Raw genomic sequence first — 24,382 nt, forward strand, 5'->3', positions numbered from 1 at the left:
AAATTCCAAAAAGTATGTCTGAAAACAGCAGCATAGAAAAATTCTGAATCTTGGAACAGTGCTCAACACCCACCAAGGCAAGCAAAGCCCAATTTTAACATAAAGTTCATATTCAAGAAACAAACTGCAAAAAATGAGCAAACAACAACAACAAAAAAGAACCTGACCATAAAAAAGCTTCCATGATAGCAGGGAAGATCAAGACACAAACTCAGAAAAAAAAATGTGTAAACAGCCACAAGCCAAGCCTAAAAGGAAATATATATGTAAGCTGTACCTAAGTGTAACAAAAATTCTTGGAAGAGCTAAAGAGACAATAGTGATACAAGAAAAATTGGGAAAATAAATGAGAGTGATTCAAGAAAATTATGAAAAGAGAATTAATAACCCAATAAAGGTGACACAAAAAATACTTAAGAAAACAATACCTTAAAATAGAATTGGCTAAATGATAAAAGAGACACAAAAATTTATTGAAGAAAAAAAACTCCTTAAAAAACAGAATTGGCCAAATGGGAAAAGATATACAAAAGCTCAATGAAGAAAATAATTCCTTAAAAATTAAAACTGGGCAACTGGAAGCTAATGACTGCATGAAACATCAAGAAATAATAAAGCAAAGTCAAAAGAATGAAACAATAAAAGAAAATGTGAAATATCTCATGGGAAAAGCAACTGACCTGGAAAGTAGATTGAGGAGAGACAATTTAAGAATTATTGGGCTACCTGAAATCTATGATAAAAGAGGTCTAGACATCATATTTTAAGAAATTACAAACAAAAATTGCCTCAACATCTTAGATCCAGAGGGTAAAATCCAGAGGGAAAGAATCCACCAATCATCCCCTGAAAGAGATCCCAAAATGAAAACTCCAGAAATATTATAGCAAAATTCCAGAGCTCTCAGGTCAAGGAGAAAATATTTCAAGCAGCCAGAAAGAAACAATTCAAGTATCATGGAACCATAGTCAGGATCATACAAAATTTAGCAGCTTCCATGTAAAGGATTGGAGGGCATGGAAGGATATTTCAGAAGGCAAAGGAGCTAGGATTTTAGCCAAGAATAACCTACCCAGTAAAATCTGAATATAATCCTTCAGGGAAAAAATGGGTGTTTAATAAAATGGAGGACTTTCAAGAATTCCTGATTAAAAGACCAGAGGTGAATAGAAAATTTGACATTCAAATGTGACTCAAGAAAAGCAGAGAAAGCTCAACATGAAAGAGAAATCATAAGGGACTTAATAAGTTTAAACTGTTTACATTCCTATATGGGAAAATGATAAATATAACTCTTAAGAACTTTATCATTATTAAGGCAGCTAAAAATCTACATAAATGGGAGTAGCTAGGTGGCACAGTGGATAGAGCACTGACCCTGAAGTCAGGAGGACCTGAGTTCAAATCCTACCTCAGACCAAACACTTGACACTTATTAACTGTGTGACCCTGGGTAAGTCACTTAACCCCAATGGCCTCAAATAAAAAAACAATTAAAAAAATTAAAAATCTACATAAATGGAGGGCCCAAGTATGAATTGATTTTGTTGGGATGATCTCAAAAAAAAAAGAAAGGGTAAGAAAGAAGGATATACTGGGAGAAGGGAAAAGAATGGGGGAACTATCTTACATAAAAGTGGTGTGCAAGGAAGAGTTTTTACAGTGGAGCAGAAAATTGGGGGGGGATGGGCAACACTTGAACCTTACTCTCATCAGAATTGGTTCAAAGAGGAAAGTAATATCAAATTTTTTATAGAAAGTTTCTCTGATAAAGGCCTCATTTCTCAAATCTACAGGGAACTGAGTCAAACTTAAAAATAAGAACCATTCCCCAACTGATAAATGGTCAAAGGATATGGACAGGCAGTTTTCAGAAGCAGAAGTCAAAGCTATCTTTGTCATATGAAAAAAATGCTTTAAATCACTAGTGATTACAAATTAAAACAACTCTGGGGCTAGTGTCTTACATCTGTCAGACTGGCTAACAGGATAAAGAAAATGACAAATGTTGGAGGGGATGTGGAAAAATAGAAACTCAAATACACTATTGGTGGAATTGTGCACTGGTCTAACAATTCTGGAGAACAATTTGGAGCCAAGCTCAAAGGGCTATAAAATTGTGTATACCCTTTGATTCAGCAAGACCACTAGCAGGTCTGGATTCCAAAGAAATCAAAGGAAAAAGAAAAGGACCTATATGTAAAAAAAAAAATATTGATAGCGGTTCTTTTAGTGGTGGCAAAGAATTGAAAATTGAAACTGTACATCAATTGGGAAATGGTTAAAAAGTTGAGATGTATGATTGTGATGGAACACCACTGTGCTATAAGAAAAGATGAGTGGTATGATTTCAGAAAACCTGGGAGGACTTACATGAACTGACACAGTGAAGTGAGAAGAACCAGGAGATCATTGTATATAATAACAGCAATATTGTAATGATGATTAACTATAAAAGACTTAGCTACTTTGATTGATTTAATGATCTAAGACAATCCCAAAGAATTCATGATGAAAAATACTATGCATCTTCAGAGAAAGAACTAATGAGCTCTGTGTGCAAACTGAAGTATAGTTTTTCCACTTTCTTAATTTCTCTTGTTTTTAGCAATGTGGCTAATATGCAAATATGTTTTGCATGATTTTGCATGTGTAATTGATATTTTGTTGTTTTCTTTCTCAGTGGGTGGAGGAGGGCCTAAAAGGAGAGGATTTGGAACTCAAAATAAAAAAAAAAAGAATTTTAAAAATAGTTTTTAAAGTAAAAAAAATATGAATCTTTCATAGCCTCAAAAAATCCCCACAAATTAATTAAGGACAAGCTTTATATCCTTCACTGAAGTCCTTCTCTGATGCTGCATGGCAGTTGGGAGGCTCTGCCAATAGAGTGCTCTGGTGGGTCCAGAGGCTTCAAGGGAAGCCTTGAAGGCTCCAGGTATGGGACTCAGGGAAAAACTGTCACCTGAAGACCAGTTTAGTTAACTTTCAAGAGCTTTATCACCATAAAGTTGCTACAAAGTGATGGGTTGTTTTTTTTAGGCCACAGAAACTCAAAAGACTGTCAACTAAAGGCATAAAGGATCTATGATTTCTGTGTGAGTAGAGAGAATACCTCTAAATATTCCACCTAGGGCAGCTAGGTTGCATAGTAGACAGAACACTGAGCCTGGAGTCAGGAAGATCCAAGTTCAAATCTGACCTCAGGCACTTACTAGCTGTGTGACCCTGGACAAGTTACTTAACGCTCTTTACCTCTGTTTTCTTATTGGTAAAATGACTTGGAGAAGGAAATGACAAATCACTCTATTGTCTTTGCCAAGAAAACCCCAAATTAGGTCACCAAGAGTTAAATAAGACTGAAACAACTGAACAATCAGAGGGAATCTCATACTGAAAGAGTCATAGATCCTTGAAGTAATAAAATATTATAAATCCTATTCTCTAGAATATTGCTTGGCAATCATTATAAATCTTGGACAAACAACGCAAATGAATCCAGAATTGAATAGGAAGAGGAGAGCAGGATGGATTCCCTTTAGGAAATTATGAAACTTCTTTGAAGTCTTCAGACTTCTCAAAGAAAAAAAATTTATACCAATATTCTGCCAGGGTCGTTGTATGACTGATAGTCATAGAACACTGTAGTCTCTGAAAAATTAAAAGTGATATCAAAAAAAAAGAGCAGTAGAGAGGTACCTTGTGGGTGTAAGCAGACTGCAACATGTAACAAATAAGGAACATAGAAATTGAACTAAAATAAAGGATTCCATCACAGAAATGAACAATAAAAAAGGGGGAAAGGGGTGTGGTCATGAGGTAAGACCCGAAGGATAACTAGTGGATATGCTATATATTCCATTAGTATTCTTGTGAAACTGTAGAAAGTGAAAAAGACCAATCAATCAATACTTATTAAGCACCTACTTTGCGCCATTAGCTAAGTGCTATAGATACTAAAAGAAGCAGAAGATGATAGTGCCCTCAAGGAGTTTACAATCTAATGGAAGAAAAAATGTACAAATATTTACAATGTATCAAAATATATACAATGTAAGTGATATACAAGATAAATGGGAAATAATTAACAGAGGGAAGGCTTTAGAATTAAGAGGGCTTGGGGAAGGCTTCCATTAAAAAATCAGATTTTTGTTGGGACTTAGAGGAATCCAGGGGGAGGCCAGTAGGTACATGTAGCAAAGGAGGGAAAGCATTCTAGGGATGGGAAACAGCCAGAGAAAATGTCTGGAGCCAAGAGAGAAGGGGGAAGAGAGAGAGAGAGAGAGAGAGAGAGAGAGAGAGAGAGAGAGAGAGAGAGAGAGAGAGAGAGAGAGAGAGAGAGACTTGTTCCTGGAACAGCCAGGAGACCAGTGTCATTAGATCAAAGAGTATGTGCCAGGGAATAAGGTACAAGAAGACTGGAAAGGTAGGAAGTGACTAGGTTATTAAGTGCTTCTTTGGATGGCAAACACAGAATTTTATATTTTATCCTGCAGATAACAGGGAGCCACTGTACTTTATTGTGAAGACATGATCAGACCTATACGTTAGGAAAATCATAATAGTGACTGAATGGTGGATGGATTGGAGGCAGGCAGACCCACCAGTAGGCTATGGCAATATTCAGGGTATGAAGAGGGTCTGAACTAGGATGGCAGCCATAATGTCAGAAGAGAGAAACTGGAATATTCAAGAGATGTTGCAAAAGAGAAATTGTGAAATCAACAGGCCTTAGCAACAGACTGGATGTGGTGGTGGGAGTGGGGAGGGTGAGAGAGAATGAGGAGTGGAGGATGGCTCCTACATTTCAAACTCTAGGAACTGAGAGGATGATGTTGTCTTCTTCACTAATAGGGAATAAAAAGGTGCTGGGGTAAGGGGGAAAGACAATGAGTTACGTTTTGGACACATTGGACATCTAGTTCAAAATGTCTGAAAGCCAATTGGAGGCATGAGATTAAAGGTCAGCATTTTAGTATAAGGGCAGTAGGTGACACAGTGGATAGAGAACCAGCCTTTGAGTCAGGAGGACCTGAGTTCAAATCTGACCTCAGACATGAACTAGCCGGTGACTCTGGGCAAGTCACTTAACCCCAACTGCTTCTACAACAACAACAAAAGAATCATTAGCATAGAGATGGTAATTAAATTTATGGGAGTTGATGAGATCACAAAGAGAAATAGTATAGAGGAAGAATAGGAGGGGGCCCAGGAAAGAGCCCTGAGGGAAATCTATGGTTAGAGGATGTAATCTGAAAGAAGATGTAGGAAAGGAAAATGAAAGAACATTCAGATGGGTGGGAGAAGAACCAGGAAAGATGGTGTCCTAAAAACCTAGAGAGAAGAAGGTATCTAGGAGGAGAAAGAGTTAAAAGCTGCCAAGTGGTAGAGAATGGGGATTGAGAAAAGGCCATTGGATTGGGCAACTAAGAGATCATTGGTAACTTTAGAAAGAGCAGTTTTGGTGAAATGATAAGGTCAGAAACCAGATTATGAGGGTATCAGATAGTGGGAGGAGAGAAAGTGGAGGCACCTATTGTAGATGCCCTTTTCAAGGAGTTTAGCTACAAAGGGCAGAAGAGATATAGGGATGGAAAGATCAAGTGACAGTATTTTGAGAGTAAGGGAAACATGGGCAAGTCTTTAGGTAGTAGAGAATAAATCCACAGACAGGGAAAGTTTGACAGAGGGGATGGCAGAGGGAGTAATCTGTTGGATGACATAAGATAGAATGGCATCACTTGAATAAGTAGAGGGGTTAGTTCTAGTAAGAAGTCAGGTCACTTCATAATGTGAGAAAAAGGTTAAGGAAAAAATATTGGCAGAAGGCAACCTGAGTGATAGAAGAAGAGAAAGAAGGGAAAAGAGGGAGTTCATGGTGAACGGCCTTAATTTTTTTTTCTGTGAAATATGAAGCAAGGTTTCCATCTAGAAGAGTGGGGGAGGCAAAGCCATGGGAAGTGTGAGGAGAGATTAAAAGGTTTGGAAGAGGCATTGTGAAGCCTGGGCTGGTGAGTTGATAAAGGAGGTATGGTAGGATTGCTTAGTAGTAAACTTCTGGGAAGACATAGACAAGAGTTAGACAGAAAGGGAAGAAATGAACAGGTCACTCTGCATTGATGGAATAAACATCCCCAATTATGAGATAATAAATCCAAGAATATTTGCATACTCCCCAAACGGGAAAAATTAGGACAAAGAGAGCTTGAGCAATATGTCAAAGGACAAATGGTGAATTAATGCTAGAATTTGAACTAGGGCTCTCAACTGTCAGGTAGTGTTCTGATCACCACACTATACCTCTTCCCTTAGACAAAGTACCTGCTATGTATGAGGCATTATGCTAAGTGAGGTAAATACAAAGACAAAATGGAAAGCAGGTCCTGTCCTCAAGGAACTTAGATTTTACTGAAGGTGGGGCAAGACATATACAGATTATGAATAATGCATGATATATGTGTTAATTCAAGGATGAAAAGAATATTAATGACTAGGACAAAAAAAAACTTCCATGGATGTCTCTTTATTTATTGTTAGTCAAGATGATTAATAATTTTACGTATTTGTCAAATAATTCTTTAAACACACAAATAGCATCGCAATGCTTTAAGAAATAATGTATATGATTTAAACTGTTGACAAGCACTCATCTCTATGATACACATTCTTTAATAATGTTCACCCCTTACCTCTTACCCTGCTTCCCCCAAATCCAAGTAATATTCTGCACTCAATCATGATCCACCATAGAAGTAAGGCAATCAATGGCCCATAGGTCATAATTTGTCTGAGAAAAGCACTGAGACTGTAAAATTAAAGGGCCATGCTCCATACACATATTAAATACTTCATACAATTGTGAATTGACCACAAGATAATTTATGAATTAAATCTAAGAGTAGCAAGAAGACACTAAGATGTGTTAGTTTTACAGTTTAATAGATGAGTACATAGGTGGAGAGCTGTTAAGTGTCTTGTCTGAATCAGCCAAGCAACGAGCATTTATTAAGTGCCTGTTATATGCCAGAAATGTGTCTGGTAATGGGGATACCAAGACAAAAATAAAATAATCCCTTCCTTCAAAGAGTTTATATTCTAGTAGCAAGGTAGGGATAATCTTGAAGAAAAAAAAATTAAAATAGAAACATTTATTTTCTCATCCTGAGAAAATAGTGATTTTAATATTTCTTGCAAAATTAGAGATTACTAGGAAATCAAAATGCAATGTACATTTATTGGGAAGGCATGGAGGAGATATATTGAAGAATTTAAATTATATAGGAAATTTTTTAAAAAAGACAATAATAAAACCTTTGTAACCTACTTCACAGTGTAACCATGAGGAAAGTGCATTATATAAGCATGATGATGATGTGTTTTAAACTATTCAGAAAATCTTGAAAAGAGTGAGCTGCCCTTAGGTGCTAGTCTCTTCCACACATGGCCCTGCCAACTCTCACACAGAGGGTGGCACTGAGAGATTTTTTTTTTCCAGAAAGCGTATTTGTTTGCGCAAATGATGAGTAGGAATTCTCTCCTGAGCACCTGTGAATTGTTTATGCTAATTGGGTTATGGCTGATGATTGCTGCGTGGGTGAAATTTTAATCCACTATTTCTTGGATGCCTTATGAGAGAGTAGGTGTTTATTAATTGATTGGAAGTATTCCATTGTGTTTCTCTGTCATTTTCTCTCTTCTCTCATTTTTATTTTTTCTCCTTATGAATCCTGAATCATTGGAAATAGCAAAACAGATTCTTGCTGGGGCCAAGGAGCCAGAATGCCATAAAAGGTTTTGTTTGGGTAAATTGCAAGGCACCAGAGTTTTAGTCCAACAATAATGTGCAAGGCACAAAACATTCGGTTGGCACAGCGGTGAGCCCTGGCATGACCCTGTGTATTATTGACTGGTTGGCTAGTCTAGGTATTACTTATCATCACCTCCCCCCTCCTCTTCTCCCCGTCATACCGAACACCATATTCTCTTAAAGGTGGGATTAAAAAGACTGAGTGTGGGAGGTTAAGAAATTTAAAGCAGAATAAGGAGGAGGACAGGGCAGTAGGCTAGTTAGTATGCTTTTCCTGTATATATAAAGGGTAGCACTACACTTCCCAGATAAATTTGCGGAGAGAAAAATGTATTTTGGAGTGGGTCAGTGACACAAGTCACTGCCCTGTCCTCCTTATCCTGTTTTTGATTTCTTAATCTCCCACATCCAGTCTTTTTAACGCTGTCTTTAAGAGAATAGTGTTCAGTATGATGGGGAGAATAGGAGGGGGGAGGTGATGATAAATGATAGCTAGAGTAGCCAATTAGTCATACAAGTAAGGCTGGAAATTTAATTTTCAAAATATTTTGAAGCCTCTCACCAACATAACCAGATGAGAAACAATACAGTTAAATACAAACTAAATGGACAATAGAACAACAAGGAGAAGTTATCCCCCCCCAAAAAAAAAACCCCTCCTAATTAATTTTAAATGTACTGGGATATTTCAGTGATCTGTAACATTATTTTCATAGGCACTGCCTCCAACAATGAATATGCCATCTAAGACATATTTGTGGCTCATTGCATCTTTTGGACCTCAGAAGTACCCTCTGCTCCTGGGACCCCTTCCTCTGATTGGAGGATGGAGTAGTCTTCCTGGACGCTCCATTAAAGAAGGTCCCATTCCAACCATTTCCCACCAGACTATATTTCTCCAGATATCTCCCTTGGGCCCCCACTCTGGGTACCTTCTCTTCCTCCCCAGTCCTCCAACTTTTCAGCTTCCTTTTTATGTGTTGCCTTCTCCATTAGAACGTAAGCTTCTTGAGGTCAGGGACTGTTTTTCTTTTTGATTATCTTTATATTCCCATTGCTTAGTATAATACTTGACACGTAGTAAGCACTGAATTAATGCTTGCAGACTTACTGTTGCTGTTGACTTGCTCATATGCTGCTGCCACCTAACATGCAGAAGGTCTCTTGATATTTCACCAATATAAATGGAACACTCAGTCTATCCTTAAATTGGGCTCACCTGCTGATTTTCCAGTCACTCATCTGTCTGATTACATCTTTTAGGCCACTTCAGTCTTACAATTCTTATTTAGGTATGTTAAAATCAACTCATGCCTACCCTTAACTTTAATGCCATAAAATGATTATTTCATTTCCATATATATATATATATAATATATATAATATATATATATATATATATATATATATATACACACACATATATGTATGTAGCTATAATGTGTATGTACATTACAGGTATACAGAGGATTAACCTTGTATTCAAATCCATCCTTACACACATACTAGCCTTGTGACTCTGGACAAGTCACTTAATCTCTATCTCAGTTTTTTTCATCTGTAAAATGGCTGGAGAAGGAAATAGCAAACCACTGTAGTACTTTTTGCTAAGAAAATGACAAATGGGATTACAGAGAGTCAGATGTGACTGAAAACCACTAAACAATAACAATGTGTGATAACCATGTGCTTTTTAGGACTGTAAGTTCATAGATATGTCCTGGAAGGGACCTTAGATGCCATATTCATCTCTTTCATTTTACAAATGAGCAATCTGAAGTCCTCAAAGAAGAAGTGACTCATCCAAGGTCACACAATATCTGAGGCAGAATTTAAACCCAGGCCTTCTTGGCCTTATGATATGCTGTGGCCAAGAGGATGGGCAACCCTCTAATAAAGAATCTCTCCAAGTTTAGCCAAATCCTCAGGTGCTAGAAATGCAGTTCATCTCTGCCATACTTTCAAACATTCCAGGTCATACGTAGACTCATAGATTTAGAGGTGGTAGAGATTTGAAAAGCTGGTGAGTCTGCCTCATTTGACAAGTGAGGAAATTGAAGCTTAAACAGCTTCCCTCATTCCCTGCGTCAGAGACAATATAGCTATAAAAGGGACTCTGACCTGGAACCAAGGAGAGAGACATCCCTTTTGCTCTCATGTGTGAATTAGGGGTGAAAATGCCCTATTCCCTCTTCACTAATTAGCACTTTAGACATGTAAACATTTGACAGAGCTCTGCTGGAGTTTCCTGAAAGGCAGAACATTTGAGACGTGATTCCTGCCATTTAGGAGTTTAAATAAAAATGCACTGATTTCCTCTGGGATGGACATTGTTCCCATGCTCTATTTGGAGACAAACATTATTGTTTCCATTCAAAGGTTTGGGAAGCAGTTTCGCAGAGGATAGAATCATTGATTTGGACCTAGAAATGACTTCAGAGGCTATCTAGTCCAAACCCTTCATTTTATAACTGAAGAAACTAAGTCCTAGAAAGGTTAAATGAGTTGTCCAAGGTCATATAGCTAATAAGTGAAAGAGGAAGGACTTGAATCTAGGACCTCTGACTCTTGAGACGCTGCTTCTGTTACCAAGAGCTAACTCATCCAAGAACAATAGAGGCAAAAATATGAGCTCAGTCTTTTGGTTCCCAGTAGTTCTACCAAGACAAGGTTTCTTATTCCTTAGGTCAATGCAACCCAAATTGGCTTGTCTCTTTCCAGATCTAGTTAGCACTCCTTACTAAAACCTAATTTAATCTGATAAAGGAGCTTGTGAATAATAATATCAACAGTAGGTCTTGAGGGAAGGGAGTCTTCCATTTGAGATCTTACCAGAAAAGTCTATTTTCTGAGAGATTGGATGAGTCAGAGCTTTCCTCCTTCCCTATCATCCCAGTGGCTCTGGGCATTAATAGGATAGAGGTTAGCAATCTTTAATTAGTACCCATTTTCAGACTTCTGAAGTGTACCTTAAAGTGGTAGAGCTTTAACCATCCCGTTACCACCAGTGATCCTAGGCAAAAGTATAAGGATTTTCCTGCCTTTTCCCCTCATTATTACCTTGAGCTCCTTGACTGTAGAACAGTCTGTGAGCAGATTCAACATCCAGAAAATAATCCATCTTTGGGTAATCCATCCTTGATGTTACAAATATGTTGCTTCTTTAGTTTCAAGGGGAAAATTCAGCTCAGTTCCTAGAGGAGGGAAAAGCATATGTACAAAGTCAAGTATATTAAAAAAAAAAGAAAGCAACAATCACCTCTCTCTGGAATAAAACATGCAGTCATTAGGACATCCCATCCTCTCTCCCCAACTCCCTATTTCCAAAGCATGTACCTTAGCCTAATTTTCTTGTTAGGAATTTCAAGATTTAACCAACAGCTAAATGAATATAACACAATCTGGTAACAACAACAACAAAAACTGAGCCGAAGGAAAAGGGACAACCTACCAGTTCTTCCTTGCTATACAGTGCCTGCCGATAGACCAGAAATTCATCAACTATTGAATTTTTCAAAGGATGGTTTGATAATCAGCATCATTAAAAGAATGCCGGCTGTTTTTATCACTGAACCTTAACTGAGACAGGCAGGCAGGTTGAGCATTCCCCTGGAGCAGCCAGTGTGTATTGCCTGTGAGTAAGAGACTCGTCTCAAAGACCACATTGCCTTTATGACACATAGTGTAACATATTCCTTAGAGGAGTTTTGGGCATGTCATCCCTTCCTGACATTTCCTCCACCATCTAAGGTCAGCCTTTAAAATGTACCAAACAGCATCCTGCCTTTAAAGAACTGTTTGCTCATCAGAAACAATTCACTTCCTATTGCAGAAGCCACACTTAAGCTACCTGTTATTGAAAGCTAGCCTGTCACCAGCTAATAAACTTCATTAAGAAATAATCAGCTTGTTGGTTTTCCCTTCTAAGCACTCTTAGATGTTTCTTTGCTTTTTGCAATAATACCCCTTTGAAAGGAATTAATCAGGTGCAGTCATTAAGACCATGCCCAGAAACACCATCCAATTGCTTTTCCCCACCAGGAAGAGAGGAAATTTTAATTTAGGAAACCAATTCTGATGAGAGAGAACTTTGAAAATCCCCCTAGGCTTCAACTTTTGCTTCATTATCTATCCCCAATGAGGCTTCTTTGTACTACTCAAGACCAAGAACTGACTCCAGACCAACCAGCAGAGACAGCTAGAGGAGTCCCAAGCCAGGCTTCTTTGATCTCACTAAATATCCCTAGTATAAGTAAATAATTTTGATTGTATGATTAGAACTATGATGAATAATGCATGTCATCTCTTCAACTGGACTTCCCTCATCAGAAAAAAATGGCCAGAATGTTACCTTAGCAACAGAAAGTGATGCTAACATCTGCCTCTGTATAGCTGAGGTTACCAGGAGAAATCATCTTTTTTCTATTTAAAACTTTGTCCAAAAAAAAATGATAAAATCTATAGCCAATCATTAAATAAATCCATTTCTCATTTTATTTCCCCCTTGCAAGCTAGGGCTAAGAAGCATCATTATGGCTAACAAAAGGATTTTATTGTATCTAATAATTTACTTTCATTGCTTTAAGCCCATTGTATGACTTGCAATTACAACCTAAAGAATGTGGAATGATTTCACAGCAAACATAATGGAAATCCCATCAAGAAAATGGTTCAGTGACCACCTGTTCTTATCTTTCAATAGGCTATTTTAACTCAAATACATTAAATATTTGCCTGCTATCATTAATATACAGATTAGCCATCAGCATCTCATACAGCCATAGGATTTCCTTCCCCTCTGCAGACCAGTCACCACATGAGAGCTTTAAAAAGCTGCTGGATGGTTCCCAGTCATTTGAAAGAGAAAATGCAGCATGCATCTCCTAAATGATTTCCCCCTGAAAAGAAAAGACACAGGAAAAGAGAGAGGGACGAGTCTTAAAGTTAGAAGGTACTCACCAGCAGTTAAGGACCCCCTTCCATCAAGCTGTAATGCATGGAATAGAGCTGTGTACTACACCGGAGCCTGCCAGCCAAAATGAACAGTTTCTAATTTTCCCTTCAAATGCGATCCAACAGCACTGAGAAAAGAAAAATGATGCATTTGCCTATTTTATATTATGATGAAATGCAACCTTTAAGTAGAGATCTAAGCTGAACTGCTTTTTTGAACACATTAGACTGCTAATTTTGGAAAATGGAAAGGTTTTGTTTTACTGTCTTTTATATATTCTCTCTGCTACCCCCTCAATTTAATTTGCATTTAAAATTATTCTTATGTCTCCACTCTTCTCCAAGGTGTGGAGCACTTTCTAATCACGACGGATGTCGGTATGGCTCTGTGCAGTGCCACTTTCTTTCTGAGCTGCTAAACAAGGTGAGTAATTATAATTGCTAGTTATTTTCAAAAGTGAGCCACAAAACACATGCCCCTCTTCTCTGGCCTGCCCTTCTCTTTCCCTTTCCCTTTCTTGGTCAGAATTCTACTGCAAATCATTTCCTAATGACCATTTAGCCATCCCTCTGACCATAGCTGAAAAGACCTAAGTAACTTTGAGGAGGTGCCAGAGAGCTAAGCCTGGGAAAAAGCCTGAAATTCTATGTAATCGCCCACAGAGGCAGAACTCAAAACTATGTCATTTGACAGCAAATCTAGTGCTTTCTCCAATGTGCAACTCTGCCCTCTTTTCCTTGAGTTGTTGAAGCCCTTCCTATTCCATATGCTTAAGACCAGACCAGCTGGAGATTTTTAACAAACTGATTTACCTTTTCTTTGCCTACTGAATCTAGGTTTTAAGGGAAAGTATTTGTAGCTCGATTTTTGAGAAAAAGCTGCATTTTAGGAATCTCTCCAAGAAGGGTGTCATGACTAGCTAAAGCATTGGCAAGTGTACCACTTACCTGGGGCTTCCTGCCCCTCTTTGAGACAAATCCCTGGCTGAGTAAGCTTGTGGCCACCCTACCCAATCAGAATGAATTGTGTACCAGGTTGGTGACTATTGAGATAAGAGTAAACCTACCAATCACAAACCCTCTTGTGGCATAGACTAGATACAGACTCAGAGTACTCAAGAGTATTGTTTAGGGTCCAAGGACTCAGGACTCAATCTTCCAGGCTTGTCTTTCTTTTCAGCCAAAAATTGAGACATACTGAGCACTTGACATTTATAAGAAGAGGAGAGCTGTCTGCTGGTTTCTTTAGCTTACAGTAAGGTGTGGGCGACAGGTTCTGAACTCTCTATTGTGAATCTAACTGAGATTGTAGTGACTCATAGGAGAGAGGGGAGAGAAACTGGTCGTGTGTGTGTGTGTGTGTGTGTGTGTGTGTGTGTGTTGTCTGTGTGTGTGTGTGTGTGGTACTCCAGAGCTGCTGACAAGCTGACAAATACCAAGAATTAATGTGAATATAAGTGAATGTGCTATTGGAAAAAGGGAGGACAAATGGATAGTAGAAAAATAGAGCTTTTTTCTCAGGGAGATTGGAAAGAGGGCAGTGTATGTGGTGGGGGATGAGAATAGGAGAGCTGGTTAGGTACACAGATAATGTAAGTACATTTGATTCAAATTTAAGGAAAACACATCATAATAAAAGCAGGCAACCACAAATATTCACTTTGATTTAGAAAGCTCTTATATACCAAAATCTAAACTTGTGATATAAACTTTTCTTGCAACACGTAAAAGATTTGCCACGTTATTGTTTTCTTTTCTCTTTCTTTTCCTTCCTTCCTTCCTTCCTTCCTTCCTTCCTTCCTTCCTTCCTTCCTTCCTTCCTTCCTTCCTTCCTTCCTTCCTTCCTTCCCTTCTTCCTTCCTTCTTTCCTTCCTTCCTTCCTTCCTTCTTTCCTTCCTTCCTTTTCATCTATCCAGACTGAGTGTCCCTTTATTACCCAAGCTAAAGATGCAGGAGTTACTCGTGAACCTGGTCCATTAAACTGCACAGAGAAGTTTAATCTGATCTGTTTCTGACCTAGGGTGGTTTGGCCCTACTTAGGCAACCTGTTGGCCCTGGGGCTTAGCATATTAATGCCAAACTTAATGTGGACACCCTATCAGTTTAGTTCCCTGCAGCTCAGCACTCCTGAGCCCAAGAGACCCACTTGCCTTAGCCTCCCCCAGAAGCTGGGATCACAGGTATGTATCAACATGCTTAACTGTTATGTTCTTTTAAATAATTTCAAATAGCATTTTACATGTAATTCGAATTATGTTAAATTACAGCATACACACTGTAGTCTTTCCAATCTCCTTGGGGGAAAAAAAGCTCTATTTTTCTTCTCTCCATTTGTCTTCCTTTTCTCCAATAGCACATTCACTTGTATGCACATTAAGACTTGGTGCTTGTCAGCTTGTCTTTTTGCCTTTTGGGTTAGAAGTGAATGTCAGTATTAGAAAATAGCAAATAAGAATGAACTCAATAACTGGTCAATATAACAATCTGTTCAGTTGAACTCATGAATGTAAAATGCCTTTGTTATAACCAAAGGTAAGGGATACTAGGGTTTATTTTGAATTGTGTTGCCAAGTAATAGGACTAGAAACATAGAAAATACAAAATAATGTCATACTAAATGTATATTCTAAATAACTATTCTAAAGCATTAGAATTGTGCTTATATAGAAGTTATTAGTTTAGTTGTAAACTTCTCCAAGGCATCATCCATTTAAAAAAAATAACCTAGTTTTATTCTGTGAGTGTCTATACTCAAAAGATAGATATAGATATATAAATATAGATATTGACAGGGATATGCTGAAGCAATAGATGTAAATATAGATATAGACAGGGTTTTGCTGGAGCCAGCACGAACTGGCCCATGAAAGCTGGTTGTTAAATTTTCAGTGTGATCATTTGCACCTCAGAAATTAGCAAATGGAACAAATCAGGACTTATTTTATTTTTTTGTTAATTGTCTTGACCTGATCTAGTCAGGTGAGAAGAGGAGACAGACTTATCTGACCATGCTTCTTCCAATTTCTGCTATGTGTGTCTCCTGAAGGAAGGCCTCAAGGAGGATGAGCCACTTGTACTTGCCTCAACTTGACTTGGCCCTATGCAAACTCTTCCACTTCCCTTTTGTACCCATTTGATCTACAGCCTCAGGTAGAAGAGTGAAAACTTCCTTTGATCTATAGCATTCTGTCTCCTGGTGCACTTGTACCCCAAGGGAAGGCTGCTGGAGCCCACTGGAACAACTTCCATGTAAACCAGAACAAGGCAATTTCTGTCTCCTGATCTCCCAAGTGGGATTTGGAGAGCTTCTGGTGCAAAGAGGAGCAACCTTCTTTCTGACCTCAGATCTTCTATCTCCTCCTGTGCCTGCCCCATTAGTGAAAAAGAATAGTTGGTGGGGAGTTGGACTTCCATTTCTTGCTGTGCAGTTTCTGGCTTAATCTCCTGCCTTCAGAGGGAAAAGGAGTCATGAAAAGGGACTTTTCATCTTACTCATTGCCTTCCATCTCCTGCTCCATTTGTGTTCACCCTTCTTTGGGAAGAAGACTGGCACCTTCCACGAAATGATGAACATTCTCACACCTGGTCATACCATACACACCCCAGTGACACTGAACACCTGTATGTCACCGTCCAAACCCCATTCCCTATCCCCCTCAAAGTTGCAACCAAATGACATCTACCCCTTCCACTATGTCCTCTGTAATGTCTGTTCCATAGGCAACAAACATCTCTTCATCCTATTTTTTTCTTCTTTTACTCCTTCTATCTTCTAACTATTACTAAAATGAGGATCCCCCCAGATGACACAATCTCCTTGGCTACCCTTCCCAGTATGGTCTACACCTTCACTCATTCCCTTAGGCTTATTGATCTAAGTGAAAAGTTGGAACCATCTTTGCTCCCCATTTCCACTTCCTTGTTCTCTCCTATTTCCATCACTCAGTAACCTTTCCTCCTTTGAAGGTCGTGTAATTCATGTCTACCACCCAACTAAAATCCTGGTAGCTGTTGTCTACAAATGTCCGGGTCACTCCTCTTCCTTCCTCAATGAGTTTCATAGCTGGCTCACAATTTTTCTCTTCTCCCCAACTTCTGCCCTCATAATTAAAGATTTCAAAATACATATTGACTCTTCCTCAAATACCCACAACACTCAGTTTCTCAACCTGCTCACTTCCTATGACCTATTCCACCCTACCTGAGCCATACACAATGATGATCATACCTTTGATTTTGCTACCACTACACAAATTCACAAATTCTGAAATTGTCTTGTCTGACCATGATTTATTGGCTTTCCAGCTGCTCCTCTGATTTCCCTTTACAAACTCTGCTCTTTATATACACTGTGACCTTCAATCCCTGGATCAGTCCTCTCAAGGCCATCACCCTGCACCAGCCATTCTGTCCTCTTTGACCTGGCTTGACCCTTTGGTGAACCAGTTCATTTCTACACTGTCCTCTTCTCTTTTTATTTTTTATTTTTATTTTTTTATTTTTAGGCAGTTGGGGTTAAGTGACCTGCCCAGGGTCACACAGCTAGTAAGTGTTAAGTGTTTGGTCTGAGGCCGGATTTGAACTCAGGTCCTCCTGACTTCAGGGCCAGTGCTCTATCCACTGAGCCACCTAGCTGCCTGCCCCTACTGTCCTCTTCTCTTGAGTCCCTAGCCCCCTTATTATTGCTGATTGCTCCCTGCCAGGCTTTAACCTTGGATCATTCCAACCATTTGTAGCTTCCATTCCTACACATCTGGTGCTGAATGAAGGTGGAGAAAATCGTGCAACCATTCTTATTAACTAGGCCCTCACTGCTTTGAGAAAATTCTACTATAGATCCCTTATCAACTCAATATTCCACTCTCCACAAAAACTCATCCAAACATTTTCATCCCTCCTCAGAAGAAGCCTTGATTCTTTTGCGAAGGCAAAGTAGTTCATCTTTTACCTCAATTCTTACCTAACCTTAACTGCTAAATGGGTGTTGCCTCAGACAAACCGAGAACTGGGAAAGACCTTAGCTTAAAAAGGCCAAGGTCTCCCACTGCATCCTGAGCCATCACCAATCATCCTGACCTACATCTTGCCACTGCGGTTTGTGGAAAGAGTGGGACTGATGATTTTACATAGCTCCGCCTCACTTAAATCCAATCTACTTGCAAGTCAAGACATCACCCTCCTGATGTCATTGGTCCTCTTTGAGAGCAAAAGACAAACAACAACATCAATCCTTTCTCAAACCTCTCATGGCTCCCCTTCTCCCATCCTCCTAGCAGAGAACCTTGCTTCATATTTTGCAGAAAAAAATCAAGGCCATTCACCATGTGCACCCTCTTCTTCCTTTTTCCTCATCTCATATCATTTAATGTCTTCTTCCACTATATCCTCCTTCCCCCCCCTTTTCACATGAAGAGGTGACTTCTTACCAAAGTCAACCCCTTTACCTTCATAAACAATCCCATCCCATCCTGCCTCCTACAACAGATTTCCCCCTCTGTCATCTCCACTGTCTTGCTTATCTTTAATCTCTCTCTAGCCACTAGATCTTCCTCCTGTGGACTACCAACATGTGTATCTTCCCCCATCGCCATCCGTAGATAACCCTCACTTGATTCTTCCATCCCTGCTAACCGTCCTGTTATATCTCTTCTGCCCTGTGTAGATAAACTTGCAAATTTTGTAATCAATAGGTGACTCCATTTGTTTTCCTTTCACTCTGTGCTTATGCCTTTATAATCCAGTCTTCAACCTCAGCATTCCACTGAAACTGCTCTCTCCAAAGTTACTAATGATCTCTTAGTAGATAAATCCAATGGCCTTTCTTTACCCTAATTCTCCTTGACCTGTTACAGTCTTGGACATTGTTGATCACCCCTTTCTCTTTAATAGTATCTTCTTTCTCCCTCCTGGCCTTCCTATTTATTAGACTGCTGTTTTTCAGTTTCCTTTGTTGGATCCTCATCCAGAACACTAACCACAAATGTCCCACAAAGTTCTCTCTTAGGCTTTTTCTATTCTTCCTCTATACTACTTCATTTGATGAGCTCATCAGCTCCCAAGGAAATTACTAACTCTATACTAACGATTCTCAAATCTACCTATCATGTCCTAACATCTCTGCTTACCTCCAATCTCACATCTTCAACTACCTTTCAGACATCTTGTACTGTATATACAGTAGATATCTTAAACTCTACAGTTTGTCTGAAATGGAACTCATTATCTTTCCCTTTAGACCCTCCCCCCCCACCTTCCCTATTATTGTAGAGGGCACCTTCCCAGTCCATCATGCTTGAAACCTAAGGACCATCCTTGACTCCACACTATCTTTCATTCCCCATATCCAATTGATTGCCAAAGCCTGTCAATTTCATCTTTGCAACATCCCTTGAATACACTCCCTTCTTTCTTTTAAAACTGCCACCGCTCAGGTGCAGGCCCTTATCACCTTGCACTTGAACTAATGCAATAGCCTGCTGATGGGTCTACCTACTTCAAGTCTTACTCCACTCCAATCCATTCAAATCAGCCACCCAAGTAATTTTCTTAAAGCAGAGGTCCTATCATGGCACCCCTGTACTCAATAAACTCCAAAAACTACCTATTGCCTTCAGGATCAAATACAAAATCCTATTTAGGATTCAAAGCTTTTCATGACCTGGTCCCTTCCTAACCTTCCAGTCTTCTTATGCCTTGTTCCCTACAACATACTCTTCAATCTATTGTCAGTGGTCAAAGGTCTCCTTATTGTACTGTGAATCAGACACTCCATCTCTTAATTCCAAGCATTTTCTCTGGTTATCCCTCATGCTTAGAATGCTCTCTCTCTTTATCTCTCTCTACTAGCTTCCCTGGCTTCCTTTAAGTCCCAGCCAAAATCTCATCTTCTACAGGATGCCTTTCCCAACTCCTCTTAATTCTAGTGTCTTTCCTCTTTTATTAATTTATCCTGTATGTAGCTTGTTTATACATATTTATTTGCTTTTTGTATCCTCCATTAGATTGTGAGCTCCTTGAGGGCAGAGACTGTTTTTTGCCTCTTTTTGTATTCCCAGAGTTTAGCACAGTGCCTGGCTCATAGGAGGCAGTTAATAATTTTTTTTAATTGATTGATTGACTGAAGAAAGTGATAGATAAAATTTTAATAATGAAGATTAAATTTAAAAATGTGTAATGTGCATTTTTTTCTTTTTTTTGTTGGGGGAGAGACATGTATTTTGTGGGAATCCTGTGAACCACACTGACTTCATCTTGTGATTCAATCCTGGATCTAGCTCAGTTCCTTTTCTATTTTTTAATACTTTTTTGAATGACTGACTGAAGAAAGTGATAGGCAAAATGTTAATAATGCAGATTAAACTTAGAAGTGTATAATGTGCATTTTTTTTTCTCTTTTGTTGGGGGAAAGACATATGTATCTTGTGGAAATTGAGTGAACCATGCTGACTCCATTTTGTGATTCAATTCTGGATCTAGCTCAGTTCCTTTTCTATTCAATTATGGGTCTAGTCCAATTTCTGTCTAGTAAGAAAACTTTATTCAATTGTTGGAATTGTAAGAACACCTTATTGCATTGTTTGAACCTATCTCTGTGTGTCTGGGAAGCTGGACCACCTGCTGCTTAGAGACCCTTAACCAAGGACCTAGGTTATGCTGACCAGAAACTCGGTCAGATCCAAAGACTGATGCAAAGAGTTTTCTCACAATTGTACATCTCAAGCAACTCATATGTCTTATCTGAAAACTGGCCCTATACTAGTCAATCAGTTATTGTTTTCTGCGTATAGTTGGAGAGGCAACCCATTGAGCTAATATATCATTACATATATTGTGCACAGCTATTTCTATAGTACATACTGTAGTCCTACTGCAAGCCAAACCCCCTATTAAACAGAAAAAAGAGAGCCAACTGCCTCACATCAAGCTGATAAAATGCTACTCTGGGAGTCAGGAAGACCTCTTGCTTCATATATCTACTGTCAGGTCTTCCTGACTCCCAGACCAGCACTCTATCAACTATAAGAGTGGGGAGATCTATTGACAGAAGCCCCCAGTAAAGAAGGATTTATGTTGTAGGGCGAAGGTTAGCTGTCATTTCTGAGATCTGAGACTAATAATTTCCAAGACTTTCTGCTTTACTCTCAGCCTAGATTCAATTTAAGTTTAGCCAAGAGGTGCTTAATAATTCACCTTTTAAAAAATTAGGGATTTTACCTTATTCTTTACACAATATAGTGAATTTAAACAAAAATTAAAAAGGGAGCACTTGGTAGGTTTGAGCAGGCTGTACAAATAGGTAATTATGTAAGAAATTATAAAAAGGATGTCAAAGGAGATGAGTGAACAACAAGATAGGCTGGTCTACAGGGGAGAAAGATGCATGTAAAGTATATATGCTCCATTGGCATCCTCTAAATGTCAAGAGATGGTTAAAATCCCTCAAGACATTGAGTGGCTTAATGTCCCTGTGACATACTTATGAAAAGACATGGATAATACAGACATGGATGTATAGTGACCAGCATCATTGGAGGAAGTGCCCCCATAGCTGAGTTCACAGAGTATCATGGGAATATCAGAGTAACTTAACTGTAATTTTTTTAAGCAAAGGTTGGATGACCATTTATGGTAGATGGTGTAAAGCGAAGTACTGATCAGGCACTGCTTAAGTCCCTTCTAACTAGAAAATTCTATGACTTTGTAACTCCGGATCCAGTCCTTATTTCCCAATCTGATTTTTCTATAGATGGGTAAGGGGTCTGGGTGACATCTGTCAGTATTGCAATCTTGAAAATGATTTGCAAAATAGCTTTGAGTCAAGTCATCATAAAAATCATGATTGCTTTTGCTGACCATTTAAAAACACTCCTTTGCCCCCTGATGTGTACATTTATAAATGTAAATGACACATCTGTTCTATGTTGTATATTTTTGTGGCTTAATTTCAGGAAGCTGGTCATATTTACCGACACATGAGGCATTTCTTAGGGTTTTAATCTCATTGGCTTGCCCAGTAGTATTTGAATGGAGAGGATAAGGAAATGTTCCCAGCCAAGTGGTTTCTGAAATCCCTGAGCAGGAAGCAAAGGGAACTACGTGGTCAATGGAGGAAAAAACAAATTGCCACTGATATCTTCTTTAGCTGGACTTCAAGGGATAGAGTAATGATACTTGACTTTGTATCCTCAGGAAACAGAATTTGAATTGCCCAGAGCTTCCATAAATGTGTATGCATGTAATTTATTTTCCACCTACCCAAGGGAAACTGATAAATTAATCAGAAAATTCAATCACATTTTCCTACTCCTTCAAAAGATCCTGAAAAAAAATCAGGGGAATAGATTAGACAGGCTGAGGAAAGAAAGAAAAAGAAGTTATCACCAAGTGTCCAATGCATGCTAGATATTGTATAGAAACTATAGAGTGGGGCCTAAAGGGATTTGCATTCCAAGAAGTATAGGGGAAATAGAACAGAAAAGGAAAAGAAGTGTTTTGTTAGCTTCCAGATGAAGGAAATAACATAAGTCAAATTGTTTTTGGTAAGTTTCATTCTATCTAGATTTTAATCATACTGAATTTCAACGTACATCAAGAAACATGCATTCATTGTTAACATTGTTTCTCTTATGCATATATGCAATGTTATTTTACATATCTTTGCATAATAAATATTTTTATTGCTATTCCTTGGTTTGCTTTTTCTTTTTGATGGAAGTTAAATGCCTTTGGGGTATGTTATTTTTAAGAGATTACATAATATCTCTGAGACCAGATTTTAAAGTTGGCACTCTGTTTCTGCCTGAACATTAAAAATATTGGTAGATCAAATTAGAAGAGAGGACAAAAAAGGAAATTGATACTCATGGGAAGGAACGTGGGAGGACATGCGTACTAATGCACTTTTGGTAGAGCTGTGGATTGGTCCAACTCTTCCAGAAAGCAAATTACATCTATACCCCAAAAGTCATTTAACATATATCCTCAGAACCAGGGATACCACTCTTGGACATATACCCTAAAAATATCAAAGGAAGAGAGAAAGGATCAACATACTGAAAAATACTTGGAGCAATGATTTTTTTTTCTTGTAACAGAGGACTGGAAACAAAGTTGCTGCCCATAAGTGTGTGAATAATTGACTAAAATATGAATGGAACTGGGAGAACTGTTATATAATGACCAGAGCATTACAAATAACTAATAAATGCTGTAAATACTTAACTTATTCTCTTCCCCTATTAGAATGTAAACTACTTGGGAACAGAGAGCACTGCATTCTTTTCATCTTTATCCCTGGTGCTAACACGGTGCCTGGTATATAGTTAGAGATTAATAAATATTTGTTGATTGATTGAATGCAATGGTCAATCACCACTGTAGAAGACAGATAATGAAACACTGCAGATGCAGAATGAAGCAAATGTTTTTAGACATGTCCATAACATGAACACAATTTTGTCAATATTTTTGATGATTGTTTTTGTTCATGATAAAAATTAGAAGGAAACATTGGTAGGTGCAAATTACATTCATAGATGCATATAAATCAATGTATCAAGGGTATGATTTCAAAGGTGAATTCTCCTTAATGAGAATACTAAAACTTAAAGTCTTAGAGATTTGCCTGAGGTTCTGAGCTATAGTGACTTGCTCATGATCACTTTCATACACACACAAAAGAAATATTCACGTGCCATTAAAATATCATGTTACATCATTTCATGTCATAGCATGTATATTATATTATATTATATTATATTATATTATATTATATTATATTATATTATATTATATTATATTATATTATATTATATTATATTATATTATATTATATTATATTATATTATATTATATTATATTATATTATATTATATAATACTATACCATTATATGATATCATATAATACTGTGTCATACACTATCATATCATATTTTATCATACCATACCACACACTGTATCATATCATGTTATGATAATTTTATTATATTTATTATACTATATCATATTGAATTATATCATATCACATGTTAATATTATAACATATCCTATCATCTTATATTATATTGTATCACATCATATCAAATCACACCATATATAATCAATTATGTCATATCACATCACATCAAGCTGCATTATATCATGTCATATCACATCACAACATATATCAAATATCAAATCATGCTATACTATACTGAACTGTACTATACTATACTATATACTACAATCAGAGGTATCATGGAGTGACATGGTTGATAGAAGACTTATCTGGGTTCAAGTCCTATCTCGAATATGTAGTAACTGTATGATCATGGGTAACTCAGTGAACTTTTCAATATGAGATACATAAATAAGAAAAATAGCCAGAACAAACTAAAACACCTTATCAGAATTTTCATGGAATATTTGAAAATATGAATGTTTAGTTTTTTAAAAGTTCTAACTAAAACATCACTATAACTAATAAATTAATTGTGCTTTATTTAATTTTCATTTGTTTGTTTTCTGTGACTCTATAAGTTACAGAAGAATTGCCCAATTTGGAGATGAGATTCTGATCTGCATTGATAGAGGGCAGAAGTTTCTACACCGGAATTTCCATATGTAGACACAATCATAGACCAGGA

The 24,382-nt window shown here is 37.9% G+C and overlaps 1 protein-coding gene across 3 annotated transcripts in view; it reads right to left on the minus strand.

Annotated features, from left to right (window-relative positions):
* Positions 1 to 13,142, minus strand: part of PHACTR1 (phosphatase and actin regulator 1) — a 655,396-nt gene extending 642,254 nt beyond the window's left edge. Inside the window, exons 1-2 of one of the 3 annotated variants that reach the window (XM_078153594.1) lie at positions 12,764 to 13,141; positions 10,865 to 10,998 (exon numbers count right to left, since the gene is read on the minus strand). In XM_078153594.1, coding sequence (XP_078009720.1) covers positions 10,865 to 10,940 — 76 coding nt within the window. In that variant the 5' untranslated portion in view covers positions 10,941 to 10,998; positions 12,764 to 13,141. Of the gene's footprint in view, positions 1 to 10,864; positions 10,999 to 12,763 lie in introns of all 3 variants that reach the window. The other 2 variants (XM_021009872.2, XM_078153600.1) reach the window with 2 other exon arrangements.
* Between the last annotated feature and the right edge of the window lie 11,240 nt (positions 13,143 to 24,382).

This window comes from Phascolarctos cinereus, unplaced genomic scaffold (genome assembly GCF_003287225.1).
Source record: "Phascolarctos cinereus isolate Bilbo 61053 unplaced genomic scaffold, phaCin_HiC Scaffold_4;HRSCAF=312, whole genome shotgun sequence".
NCBI classification, from domain to species: domain Eukaryota; kingdom Metazoa; phylum Chordata; class Mammalia; order Diprotodontia; family Phascolarctidae; genus Phascolarctos; species Phascolarctos cinereus.